Source organism: Oncorhynchus keta, chromosome 1 (assembly GCF_023373465.1).
Source record: "Oncorhynchus keta strain PuntledgeMale-10-30-2019 chromosome 1, Oket_V2, whole genome shotgun sequence".
NCBI classification, from domain to species: Eukaryota; Metazoa; Chordata; class Actinopteri; order Salmoniformes; family Salmonidae; genus Oncorhynchus; species Oncorhynchus keta.
The window spans coordinates 63,289,038-63,303,231 of NC_068421.1; the positions used below are offsets into that span (position 1 = coordinate 63,289,038).

Below are 14,194 nucleotides of genomic sequence, written 5' to 3' on the forward strand. Positions count from 1 at the left end.
CACAGTCATGTCCAATTACACTCCCTGGGCCGGGCTTCTAGGGCCTGTACTGGCTCTCTGAAGCACCTTCACACACTGCTCCAACCTCTGTGTGTGGACACCAAGCAGCCCGTAGAGACTCCATTAATCAACATATTAACCCTTTGAGGAAAGAGATTCCAGAATGTTCTATTTGGAATTGTACAGTTTTATGAAAGAGATGATGATCACTGGATAGTTGATATTGTGACGTTTGTATTCCACAAAGGGTTAATTAAACCTCTTAGACACAAGGACAAACATACTAAGCCAAAAGGGCAGCAGGGCAAATGGCCTGTACCAATTTGAACACTATACAATACATCTTTAACTCTGCTTATATGTGCAAGTTTCATTGAATTATATTTGGATGGATGATCTCTTTGCACGCAGTCACTCAAAAGTCATTGGCCTCCATGTGCGAGTACAAACACATACATATGCATGCATTTATAGCCTATTATGTGCTCACAAACAACTATGTGCTCACAAACAAATACATTGTTTGGCTCAACCTGCATAAGTACAAACACATACACGCAGGCACCGTGCCTATATTTACTACCATATATGCATATTAAACAGTACCAGTCTAAAGTTTAGACACTTACTCATTCCAGGTGTTTTCTTTATTTGGACTATTTCCTACATTGTAGAATAGTAGTGAAGACATCACAACTATGATATAACATGGAATCATGTAGTAACCAAAAAAGTGTTGAACAAATAAAAATATATTTATAATTTCAACTCTGAATAGTTGATGTTGAGATGTGTCTGTTATTTGAACTCTGTGAAGCATTTATTTGGGATGCAATTTCTGAGACTGGTAACTCTAATGAACTTATCCTCTGCAGCAGAAGTAACTGTGGGTCTTCCTTTCCTGTGGCGGTCCTCATAAGAGACAGCTTCATCCTTGCGCTTGATGGTTTATGCGACTGCACTTGAAGAGACGTTCGAAGTTCTTCACATTTTCCCGGATTGACTGATCTACTTTGAAGAATCTAAAATCTTAAAGAGATTTTGATTTGTTTAAAACGTTTTTTTTTTTTTGGTTACTACATGATTCCATATGTGTTAGTTAATAGTTTTGAGATCTTCACTATTATTCTACAATGTAGAAAATAGTCAAAATAAAGAAAAACCCTGGAATTACTAGGTGTGGGCAGGCTGGTGTATATGGGCTTTTTGCTCTGTGGAAATATGGAAGTAATTAGAGATACCAAGAGGACCTTGCTGAACGGTTGTGTTCTAAACAGCAAATCAACTGGCTTGTGATGTGCCCCAAAGGCACACAGATGTATATTCTGGATGTTGAAAATCGGACCACAAAGAAGGAAAACAATCAACAAAGCATAATTGAATAAATGATTACTGTTGGTGGTGGTGTTTTACTGAGCATGGAGACAAAGAACAACTATGGTTAAACTTGTTATTTTATTTACGGTCATTTGTTCCATACACACACACTATAGATGCTGTTAACGTTTAGGGTTCATACATCGTGGTCTTTTCTGGTATTGTAGTACTGACCCCTTCTTCCCTTGTCTCTTTCTCTAGGATGAGTTTCATCCGTTCATCGAGGCCCTACTGCCGCATGTGCGTGCCTTCGCCTACACCTGGTTCAACCTGCAGGCGCGCAAACGCAAGTACTTCAAGAAGCACGAGAAGAGGATGACCAAGGAGGAAGAGCGTGCAGTGAAGGACGAGCTGCTGGGAGAGAAGCCCGAGGTCAAGCAGAAGTGGGCGTCGCGGCTGCTGGCCAAACTTCGCAAGGATATCCGGCCCGAGTGCCGCGAGGACTTTGTGCTGTCTATCACAGGGAAGAAGACCCCCTGCTGCGTCCTCTCTAACCCTGACCAGAAGGGCAAGATGAGGAGGATCGACTGCCTGCGTCAGGCCGACAAGGTGTGGAGGCTGGACCTGGTCATGGTCATCCTGTTCAAGGGCATCCCGCTGGAGAGCACGGACGGAGAGCGCCTGGTCAAGGCTGGGCCATGCAACAACCCCATCCTCTGTGTCCAGCCACACCACATCAGTGTCTCGGTCAAGGAGCTGGACCTCTACCTGGCCTACTTCGTACAGGAGAGAGGTACGTGCACTGCACTCACAAACACACACACGCATTCTCCCTCTTTATAGTCTTTATCAGAAGTCAGTCAACTGTTGACCATTTAGAATATATATTTCCTCCCCGTACAGTCACGGCAAATAATTATTAGAATTATGACGCCTATGTGTTTTACTAGGGACAGACTATAGGTAGGAAGTATCCTTAAGCCCCAGTGACATGTCCGTGCTGTAGGAGGAAGTCTACGTAGATACTGTGTCATAGTGAAGACTCCGTGGATGTTCAGCCCTGTCCAGGGGTGGTGTTGTAAACGCACACATCCTGCAGCAGCACACCTAGCACCGTGCTCTGGGACCTTTTAAACATCTGTTCTACTCTGTCACAACACTGTGCTGTAGAAGTTGGTTTATTTTGAAGGAGAGAGAGAGAGAGAGAGAGAGAGAGAGAGAGAGAGAGAGAGAGAGAGAGAGAGAGAGAGAGAGAGAGAGAGAGAGAGAGAGAGAGAGAGAGAGAGAGAGAGAGAGAGAGAGAGAGAGAGAGAGAGAGAGAGAGAGAGAGAGAGAGAGAGAGAGAGAGAGAGAGAGAGAGAGAGAGAGAGAGAGAGAGAGAGAGAGAGAGAGAGAGAGAGAGAGAGAGAGAGAGAGAGAGAGAGAGAGAGAGAGAGAGAGAGAGAGAGAAAGTCCTGACAGTGTAAATAATTTTAAATGAGCATGGGTTTCGAACACCAGCCTCAGAGAAGTGTTAAAATTTACAGTGTTGAATAAAAAAGGGTGTAGCCTGGTAGTTAGCGGGGAAAGCTGGGCGCCAGCTGATGCACAGGCAGGCTGGCTGTCTCTCAGGGCTGGTGCCAGCAGACATCAGCCAGGACCACTCTGCATAGCCACTGCTACTTGGCTCATCCTCTGATGGGGCAGCTCTTCCCTGGCCCCTGCTGTGGGTCCCGATCAGCCTGCCAGGCCACCCCACATAACCCACAACCATTAGGATACACACACAATGGGCCTGTGTGCCCACTATTAGGCGAATATGCTGTTCTATTAGGCGTCTTAATGGCAGGGAGGAGCACAGCCTGTCATCAAATAAAATGATCATAAAAACGGAATAATCTGCGACTATAAGCCTCTGTTGCAATGAAAACAGCTTTAAAATATTATGGGAACAATTTGGTGTTCGTATGCAGTTAAAATAATAGTTTTGCTGTTTTAAATACTGAACGCTGGGAATTAGCACTGCAGATGAAGTCCTCAGCCCCTCCATGTGTGAGTTGACCCTAGCAGACAGACAGGGTTTGTGTGTGTGTGTGTGTGTGTGTCAGGATGATGAGTGTGAGGGGGTGATGTGTGCGTGTGTGTGGCATGGCCAAAATTGTGGTGTATATATTTCAAATGCATTTCCTGCAATTCTACACAGTTTGACATGACTTTTCATGCTTTTCTTGAAAAATGACGTGAAAACCGCTAACTTCCTGCATTTCAACACATTTTGCCATGGGGCACAGAGAACAATTACCAGTTTTTATAATGCTATTCTACACATTTTGCCATGAGGCTGAGAGAAAATGTTGCAGTTTTCAAGTAACTGTCCAGATAATATTATGTTAACTCATACCTAAATAATGTTGTTGACTTATCCTATACTCATATTTGTGGCCAAAGCATAAATTGAAGAAAAAAAACCCACTTGTATTTCAAACAGACCGTTTAACAAATGCTTGCTATTTCCTCATAGAGGATGATGTCACTTTCCTGAGGAGAATGAGCTGGCCATGCAGTCTACTCGCATTAATATTTTTAATGACCAGTATACACCCACACCATTCTGTTGTTGCCGTACGTCTACACCATTCCAACACAGAAAAGCTTATTTTTAACATACATAATAACATTTTTTTGGAAGGAAAACTATTTCACTCATATTGTAATACATTTCATATAAATCTGGAAACACTGGACAGTTATTTTAAAGGTTGACTTTGCAAAAACACAAATAACGCCTTTAGACTGATCAATGTACTGTACCATCATACCAGGTCATTAAAATAAATAAAAATAGATGAATAAGATATTTGGCTACAGAAGTCCCATTTCTTACTTATCTCTACAGCAGGGATCATCAACTAGGTTCAGCCGCAGCCCGATGGTCATGACTAGTGGTCGACCGATTAATAGGAATGGCCGATTATTTAGGGCCGATTTCTAGTTTTCATAACAATCGGAAATCTGTATTTTTGGACGCCGATTTTTATATTTTATTTTTATATTTTATACCTTTATTTAACTAGGCAAGTCAGTTAAGAACACATTCTTATTTTCAATAGCTATTTAACGCTAGCTATTTAACGCGCGCTAATAGCGTTTCAAACGTCACTCGCTCTGAGCCTTCTAGTAGTTGTTCCCCTTGCTCTGCATGGGTAACGCTGCTTCGATGGTGGCTGTTGTCGTTGTGTTGCTGGTTCGAGCCCAGGGAGGAGCGAGGAGAGGGACGGAAGCTATACTGTTACACTGGCAATACTAAAATGCCTATAAGAACATCCAATAGTCAAAGGTTAATGAAATACAAATGGTATAGAGGGAAATAGTCCTATAATTCCTATAATAACTACAACCTAAAACTTCTTACATGGGAATATTGAAGACTCATGTTAAAAGGAACCACCAGCTTTCATATGTTCTCATGTTCTGAGCAAGGAACTGAAACGTTAGCTTTCTTACAAAGCACATATTGCACTTTTACTTTCTTCTCCAACACTTTGTTTTTGCATTATTTAAACCAAATTGAACATGTTTCATTATTTACTTGAGGCTAAATTGATTTTATTGATGTATTATATTAAGTTAAAATAAGTGTTCATTCAGTATTGTTATAATTTTTTAAATCGGCCAATTAATCGGTAGCGGCTTTTTCGGCCCTCCAATAATCGGTATCGGCGTTGAAAAATCAGAATCGGTCGACCTCTAGTCATGACCATACACTAAAACATCAAGAACACCTTCCTAAGACGCTGACCACACCGCTTGCGTTGTGTGCGTGAGCATTGCAAAATAAATGCACACATTCTTGTTATTCAATAATTTATCTAAGCTGCTTGTGCGCGTCAACGAGCGTCTGTGTAGCCAGGCACTAAAATAGAACCAGGTTCTATTGTTGACTCTTGATGCGCTGCAAGTCCCATCTCCTCATTGGTTTTTAGGAGCATATACCCACATGGGTGATTGAAAGATGAACTGAGGTCCACACTCCAATCAAAGTTGTTTGCCAACCGCTATATAAAGTCCACAGAAGAAGAAGAAGACTGAAGGAGGAGAGATTACTAAAAACTAACTAGGTTTCCCCATTTTTTCTGTGGATGAATTGTTGGAGTAGAGAACATACGATTTTGTGTGAGTCAAAATGGGTAAAAAATTCTACAAAGATCCAGAAAAAAGGTCCTTGTGCATTTCAGGTAAAATAACAACCCAATGTTTATATCCCAGGACAAATTAGTTAGCAGCAACTAGCTAGCTAAATGTTCATGAATGTTTCATGTGTTTCAAACTGTCCCCAAATGAATATAGTTGGTTGAGAGTTCGCTTTGATATTTCAACCTGCGTGTCCTGATCTTGTCTGGTGTGGATGGACAAAATCAACATGTGAGAGATGTGCCCCATCTAGTCAGCATATAATATCGAGTTGCACCCCCTTGCCCTTAGAACAGCCTCAATTCATCGGGGCAGGGACTCTACAAGATGTCGAAAGCATTCCACAGGGATACTGGGCCATGTTGACACCAATGCTTCCCACAGTTGTGTCAAGTTGGCTAGACGTCCTTTGGGTGGTGAACCTTTATTGATAGACACGGGAAACTGTTGAGCGTGAAAAACCTGGCAGCGTTGTAGTTCTTAACACAAATCAATGCACCTGGCACCTACTACCATACCCCATTCAAAGGCACTTCAATCTTGCCCATTCACTCTCTGACCGGGACACACAATACATGTCTCAATGTTTAAAAATCTTTCTTGAACCTGTCTCCTCCGCTTCATCTACACAGATTAAAGTGGATTTAACAAGTGACATCAATAAGGGATCATGGCTTTCACCTGGATTCACTTGGTCAGTCGATGTCATGGAAAGAGCAAATCATTTGTACACTCAGTTTATATCTCTATTATGCGTTGAAATATTTTGGAACAGATTTCCAAAATGAACATCAATTTGCGATGATAAATGGTGTCAAAAAAAATGTACAACAATAAAAAATATGTATGTATTTTTTTTGCTCAGAAGACTTGGGGAGACAAATAAAACCACCCACAGGCCAGTTGGGAAACCGTGCTCTACATCTTTTGTCCAAAAACAAATCCTGTGAAATGACGTCAACACATACTGGAGGAGTTACTGGCTAACTACACGTAGCTAGCTTAGCTAGTGAACTAGCTATGTTTTATCGTGGCGTGCATAAACAGTATGACACAACAAAGGCACACCCTATTTATGTTTGAAAATTTGAGAAAGAGTAGTAGTTGGAACGTTTTTGTGCCCAAAGTTGACCGTTAGAGTTAATTCCCTGCAATTCTACACATTTAGCCATTGCTTAATGGTTATAAAAATAATATATCTATTTTTGGGGTGGTTTTAAAGAAATTATTGGGTGGGACGTATTGACATGTCCCATCCCCCGTGGCAATTTTGCCAATGGTGTGTGTGCAGTGCGGTGGCCCAGATAGGGTGACTCCGCAACAGTGGAGGCTGCTGAGGGGAGGACAGCTCATAGTAATGGCTGGAACAGAGCAAATGGAATGGCAGCAAACACAAAGGAACAATGTGTTTGATACCATCCCACTATTCCGCTCCAGTCAATACCACGAACCCGTCCTCCCCAATTAAGGTGCCACCAACCTCCTGTGCTCAGCAATAGCAGCATCCCAGGGCAGGCTGTCTCCACACAGCCCCGATTCACACACAGGCCTCCCATCCCTCCCTCCCTCTGCAGCTACGGATGCTCACATTCATTACCTTCTCATGTCACCACCAGTATCTTCATGCAATTGTACATACTGTACTGTACAGTACTCCCATGTACATCCCAGGCAACCCTGTGGATGTTCCCTGCTATGCACACTGTCCCGGTCTGATTTGTATGTGTTGTGTAGGCTACATTATCAATAATTGCTTTCATTTCCCTGAATACTCTTAGCCAAAATACATTTTGCAAAAGTTTTGGTGCTTGTTAGCTTAGTTTGTTTTCTTCTTAATTATTAATAGCTTGGTATTTTTATTTAGGATATTTTTCTACATTTCACTCTGAATATGATTGGCCTACTGTATCTGGAAAGCTGAAAGCCTTTCTGTTCTGGTCAATCTGTTGTACTTGCTTAGATTAAATAAACATGGCTGTTCCTGAGTTGAACGGGAAAAGGAAGATGGCAGAGAAAAAGAAAGGGGGTGGGAACCTGATAGCCGAGCTAGTAGCACTGGAAATGGTTTCTGTCCTCAGCTGTGTGTTGCATGTCTCCGCTACTGATCTACCTCTGGCCGGCTGGCCCCTCCCAGTAAATCCTATCACAACCCCCCTCCCCCCACCCTTAGTTGACCTTCACCCTGAAACGTCTGGGTCACGGTGCTGCTCGGCCTCCCTGTCACCTGACCTGCCTAATAGCCTACAAACCCCTGACTGTAAACACTCAGATAAGGAGCTGCAGCTTTTCACTTTCACTCAGACCAAAGAAAGAGGGAGGGAGGGAGGAAGGCTAGTGCTGAGAGAGGGAAATGAAGGAGGCGGGAGAGGGGAGGGGGAGGGAGGCAACCAGTCAGCATTTGTTCTTAAAGGCACAGACCCCCATTTCAGTTTCAAGGCTAGGTTATGTTCTGCTTTCTTCATCAGAGCTCTCTGTCCCCTCCTCCCTGCTCTCATCTCTGAGTTGGACAGAGTGAGCAGTGTTAAGCCATCAAACAGCAACACCAGCTGGGCTTTGTGTTGGTCCCTTCTCATGGCCTGTGTTTTGGTATCTTAACTGATTGAACAGAGTGCAGTACTCCTACATGCGTTGGATGCGCAAGGACAATGCTGGGTTAAAATGTGTTGTTTGAGTTAACAGTTCTTATTACAGAACGGAAAAAAATATTACCCAATGCTACTGTGCCAGCTCTTTGAACACGTTCAACTTATATTGTATCATTCGGGATTTTCCCGATCTCGTGTTCAAATACTTTTTGTTAAACTCAATGTGGCATAAAAGTTGTCATAATAGATTGTACGGTGGTTTAACCAATTTCACAAAACACTCTTGTGAGGAGAGTGTGCCAAAGTTCTAAGTGAGCTCATATTGAGAAGCCGAGCTCAGTCTCTCTTCCTCGACCTGCCCGTGAACCCCTCCCATCTGCGGCCTCTTCCATCTACAGCCACAGCACTGCACAAAACACGTGTGTGTGTGTGCGTGTGTGTGTGTGTGTGTGTGTGTGTGTGTGTGTGTGTGTGTGTGTGTGTGTGTGTGTGTGTGTGTGTGTGTGTGTGTGTGTGTGTGTGTGTGTGTGTGTGTGTGTGTGTGTGTGTGTGTATATACAGTACCAGTCAAAAGTTTGGATACAGCTACTCACTCAAAGGTTTTTCTTTATTTTTACTATTTTCTACATTGTAGAATAATAGTGAAGACATCAAAACTATGAATTAACACATGAAATCATGTAGTAACCAAAGAATTGTTGAACAAATCAAAATATTTTTTCAATTTTCGATTCAAAGTAGCCAACCTTTGCCTTGATGACTGCTTTGCACACTCTTGGCATTCTCTCAACCAGCTTAATGAGGAATGCTTTTCCAACAAACAGTCTTGAAGGAGTTCCCACATATGCTGAGCACTTGTTGGCTGCTTTTCCTTCACTCTGTGGTCCAACTCATCCCAAACCCCAATTCGGTTGAGGTCAGGTGATTGAAGCCAGGTCATCTGAAGTAGCACTCCATCACTCTCCTTGGCCAAAAAGCCCTTACATAGCCTGGAGGTGTGTTGGGTCATTGTCCTGTTAAATGATAGTCCCACTAATTGCAAACCAGACGGGATGGTGTATCGCTGCAGAATGCTGTGGTAGCCATGCTGGTTAAGTGTGCCTTGAATTCTAAATAAATCACTGGCAGTGTCACCAGCAAAGCAACCCACACCATCACACCTCCTCCATGCTTCACGGTGGGAACCACACATGCTGAGATGATCCGTTCACCTACTCTGTGTCTCACAAAGACGCAGGGGTTGGAACCAAAAATCTCAAATTTGGACTCATCAGACCAATGGAAAGATATCCATCGATCTAATGTCCATTGCTCATGTTTCGTTGCCCAAGCAAGTCTCTTCTTCTTATTGGTGTCCTTTAGTAGTGGTTTCTTTGCAGCAATTCGACTATGGAGGCCTGATTCACACAGTCTCCTCTGAACAGTTGATGTTGAGATGTGTCTGTTATTTGAACTCTGTGAAGCATTTATTTGGGATGCAATTTCTGAGACTGGTAACTATAATGAACTTATCCTCTGCAGCAGAGGTTACTCTGGTTACTCTTTCCTGTGGCGGTCCTCGGTAGAGCCCGTTTCATCACAGCCCTTGATGGTTTTTGCTATTGCACTTGAAGAAACTTTCAAAGTTCAAGAAATGTTCCGGATTGACTGACCTTCATGTCTTAAAGTAATGATGGACTGTCATATCTTTTTGCTAATTTGAGATGTTCTTGCCATAATATGGACTTGGTCTTTTACCAAATAGGGCTATGTTCTGAATACCACCGCTACCTTGTCACAACACAACTGATTGGCTCAAACACATTAAGAAGGAAAGAAATTCCACAAATGAACTTTTAACAAGGCACACCTGTTAATTAAAATGCATTCTAGGTGATTACCTTATAAAGCAGGTTGAGAGAATGCCAAGAGTGTGCAAAACTGTCATTGAGTCAAAGGGTGGCTACTTTGAAGAATCTCAAATATAAAATATATTTAGATTGGTTTAACACTGTTTTTGGTTACTACATGATTCCATGTGTGTTATTTCATAGTGTTCATGTCTTCACTATTATTCTACAATGTAGAAAGTAGTAATAATAAAGACAAACTCTGGAATCAGGTGTGTCCAAACATTTGACTGGTACTGTATGTGTTTACTGTAACATTGTGCTGTTATCTCACACAGACTAAAACTACTACACTGCACTGTACAGTACCGTTGTCTCTGTGACTGTTGAACGGCATACCGTAAGTCTGCACATTGCACTGTGGCGGCTGGAGTCTGCTGCTGCAGAGGCTCAACCTCAGAGAGATCACGCTCTCTCCGGCTCAGTCAACAACACGCATGTTCAGTCAACACAGCCACAGAGGAATGTGGTCCGCGGCTCTGGCAACGGAAATTTAGAAGGGGCGGGAGGAGGAGCGAGCCACCTCAGGTCAAGTTCAGCAGTGTTGTTTGCCTCCGATAGGGGGAGGTGTTCTGCTCTCGCCTAATCTCTTTTAAAGGGCCAGCGCCTGGAGTTCTTTAACAGCCAATGAAACAGGCTGTGAGAGACACTTGAGCTAATTATATCACCTTGGACGGCTAAAAATGGTACTGTGAACTTCCCTCCATGTTTTGCATGCCTTTCCCCTCTGGTTGTTATCATATATCACTGCCAGCAGTTTGAAGGTGCTGTATGATATGATATGGAACAACACCAGGCTACATTCATTGGTAGACCACGGTTTTCAACATAGGAGTTAATCAATCTGGTGGTGGTATTAACTACTGCTTGATATTTAAACACAGAAGTTTAAAGGTAAACAAGACATTAGTCCATGTTGTCATATGAGTTTGCCTTTTGTTTACTGTAAATAGAGTTCTGTATCTTTTGTCTCTACCCCCTCTGGCCCTTAGGGCTCCCATTCCCAGTTGACAGAAGGAAAGCTTGAGCCTGGTCAGGAGTCTCACTTTCAGCCTGCTGGAAAATCCATGGGGCTGACCCCTTTCCCCCTCCCTCCCCGCTCCAGCCTGCGCTTGGCTGCATATGTCAATATGAAATGAAGTAGAGCAGGGAGTTGGTGGCTGTGATTCCACTGTAGTCACCTTCACAACCCTATCTTTCACTATTATCACCAGGCTTCTACACTCACACACACACATAGATACCGCCAGTGTGAGAGAGGAGATGGATAGAAAGTCAAGGCAAGCAAGAGATAAATAGAGGGAGGGAGAGAGAGTGAGTGAGAAAATACAGTAGATAGCATGAGAGAGAGAGAGGGAGGTCACGGGTGAAAGTCAAAGACATTGCAGCGCTACGGTTATCAATCTAATAGATCGATAGGCTGGGAGTGTGCTGGCAGAATGCAGATGGGTCATTCCACGAATAGAGTACATTTTGGGTAGTGTAACTTGATAAAAACAAAAGTTTAAAAAATCAACACATTTTAGCAGTCTGTCATAGAGCACAAGTTCAACTTAATAAAAAATACTATAGTAAGTGTCAATAAAGTGGCTTTAAAGTAACAGGGCTGACCTTAACAGGGTTGAGGTTTTTATCTTAAATCAGGCATTACTCCCCCTTGTGACAGGGGAAATGGAAGCTTGTTGTGTGCAACAGGGAAGGACAATTGAATGCAAGCTTCACACATATATTTTTTTAATTGTTAAAACATTTGTATAGCCTATCTTTCTATGGGTTTCATGGTTGACGTTTTATGCTTGATGCACTCAGTTTTCCATCACAAAACACCAGACAATGGCCAAAAAAAGAGTAGAATCAGCACACCTGCTTTTACACTATCATTTGACTAGTATATGAGTTTTTCTTTTAAATGATTAGTTTCACCCTATTTAACATGAGTTCAGTTCACATAACATCGTTGACCTTAAAATGAGGGACAGAAGAAAATTGATCACTAATCACATGACATTGATTATTTTCTTTAGAAATGACTTTGTCAAAGCAAGAACATAACTAGGGCTTTACAATGATGTTTAAACAATGGCAATATTTTGGGTTGAAGTGGGTTAAACTCTTCCTAGAAGTGGGGAAAAACATAAAGAGGGACATGTCAAAATGCAGATGTTTGGTGCTTCAGCAAGTCTTTATTCATATAAAAAACACTGATTTATTCAATGTTCTATGTGGTCTATATTAAGGAGCCACTGACCATGCCAATATGCATGTGTGTTTTTCAGTTGCTCATTAGAAAAACGAGTTTTCAGAGTCTTGGAGGTGTTTCCTGACTGATTCCGTGTTTGGTTAATGATGTTTGTCCCCCACGCGACACTGTAGAGGCGGAAGCCCATTTCACTTCCTCAAAATCCCCAGAATTAATCTAGAAACTCAAGAAATCTATAATAAATGTTGACGTTTTTGCCAAGGATGTTTCAGTTGCGCAATTTTACATATAAGTTGTTTGGTGCAATATTTCTCAAGTAAAAAAAATGTGTGACGTGTTGTCTTATGTAAACAAAGTCGGGGTGCTGGGCAGATCTGTCTCACTGTCGACTAGAGGTCGACCGACTATGATTTTTCAACGCGATACCGATTATTGGAGGACCAAAAAAGCCGATACCAATTAATCAGCCGATTTTTATTTAATTTATTTGTAATAATGACAATTACAACAATACTGAAAGAACACTTATTTTAACTTAATATATTAATATAATACATCAATAAAATAAATTTAGCCTCAAGTAAATAATGAAACATGTTCAATTTGGTTTAAATAATGCAAAAACAAAGTGTTGGAGAAGAACGTAAAAGTGCAATATGTGCTATGTAAGAAAGCTAACGTTTCAGTTCCTTGCTCATAACATGAGAACATATGAAAGCTGGTGGTTCCTTTTAACATGAGTCTTCAATATTCCCAGGTAAGAAGTTTTAGGTTGTAGTTATTATAGGAATTATAGGACTATTTCCCTCTATACCATTTGTATTTCATTAACCTTTGACTATTGGATGTTCTTATAGGCACTTTAGTATTGCTAGTGTAACATTATAGCTTCCGTCCCTCTCCTCGCTCCTCCCGGGGCTCGAACCAGCAACACAACGACAACAGCCACCATTGAAGCAGCGTTACCCATGCAGAGCAAGGGGAACAACTACTAGAAGGCTCAGAGCGAGTGACATTGAAACGCTATTGAACAATGTGTTCTTAACTGACTTGCCTAGTTAAATAAAGGTATCAAAATAACATTTAAATAAAACAAAAATCGGCGCCCAAAAATACCGATTTCCGATTGTTATGAAAACCTGAAATTGGCCCTAATTAATTGGCCGTTCCGATTAATCGGTCGACCTCTACTCCAGATGAGCTTCAATGCCATACAACTCTTCTTCCGTGGCCTCCAACTGCTCTTAAATGCAAGTAAAACTAAATGCATGCTCTTCAACCGGTCACTGCCCGCTTGTCCAGCATCACTACTCTGGACAGTTCTGACTTAGAATATGTGGACAACTACAAATACCTAGGTGTCTGGTTAGACTGTAAACTCTCCTTCCAGACTCACATTAATCATCTCCAACCCAAAATGAAATCTAGAATCGGCTTCCTATTTCGCAACAAAGCATCCTTCACTCATGCTGCCAAACATACCCTTGTAAAACTGACCATCCTACTGACCATCAACTTCGGTGATGTCATTTACAAAATAGCCTCCAACACTCTACTCAACAAATTGGATGCAGTCTACCACAGTGCCATCTGTTTTGTCACCAAAGCCCCATATACTACCCACCACTGCGACCTGTATGCTCTCGTTGGCTGACCCTCGCTTCATACTCGTTGCCAAACCCCCTGGCTCCAGGTCATCTACAAGTCTCTGCTCGGTAAAGCCCCTCCTTATCTCATCTCACTGGTCACCATAGCAGCAGCCACACGTAGCACGCGCTCCAGCAGGTATATCTCACTGGTCACCCCCAAAGCCAATTCCTCCTTTGGCCGCCTTTCCTTCCAGTTTTCTGCTGCAAATGACTAGAACGAACTGCAAAATTCACTGAAGCTGGAGACTCACATCTCCCTCACTAACTTTAAGCACCAGCTGTCATAGCAGCTCACAGATCACTGCACCTGTACATAGCCCATCTGCAAATAGCCCATCCAACTACCTCATCCCCATACTGTATTTATTTATTTATCTTGTTCCT

The 14,194-nt window shown here is 42.2% G+C and overlaps 1 protein-coding gene across 8 annotated transcripts in view; it reads left to right on the forward strand.

Moving 5' to 3' along the window:
• Positions 1-14,194, forward strand: part of nfic (nuclear factor I/C) — a 118,660-nt gene that overhangs the window by 32,096 nt on the left and 72,370 nt on the right. For all 8 annotated transcript variants that reach the window (XM_052457619.1, XM_052457646.1, XM_052457654.1 and 5 more), the window contains exon 2: positions 1,579-2,110. In XM_052457619.1, coding sequence (XP_052313579.1) covers positions 1,579-2,110 — 532 coding nt within the window. The remainder of the gene's footprint in view (positions 1-1,578; positions 2,111-14,194) is intronic.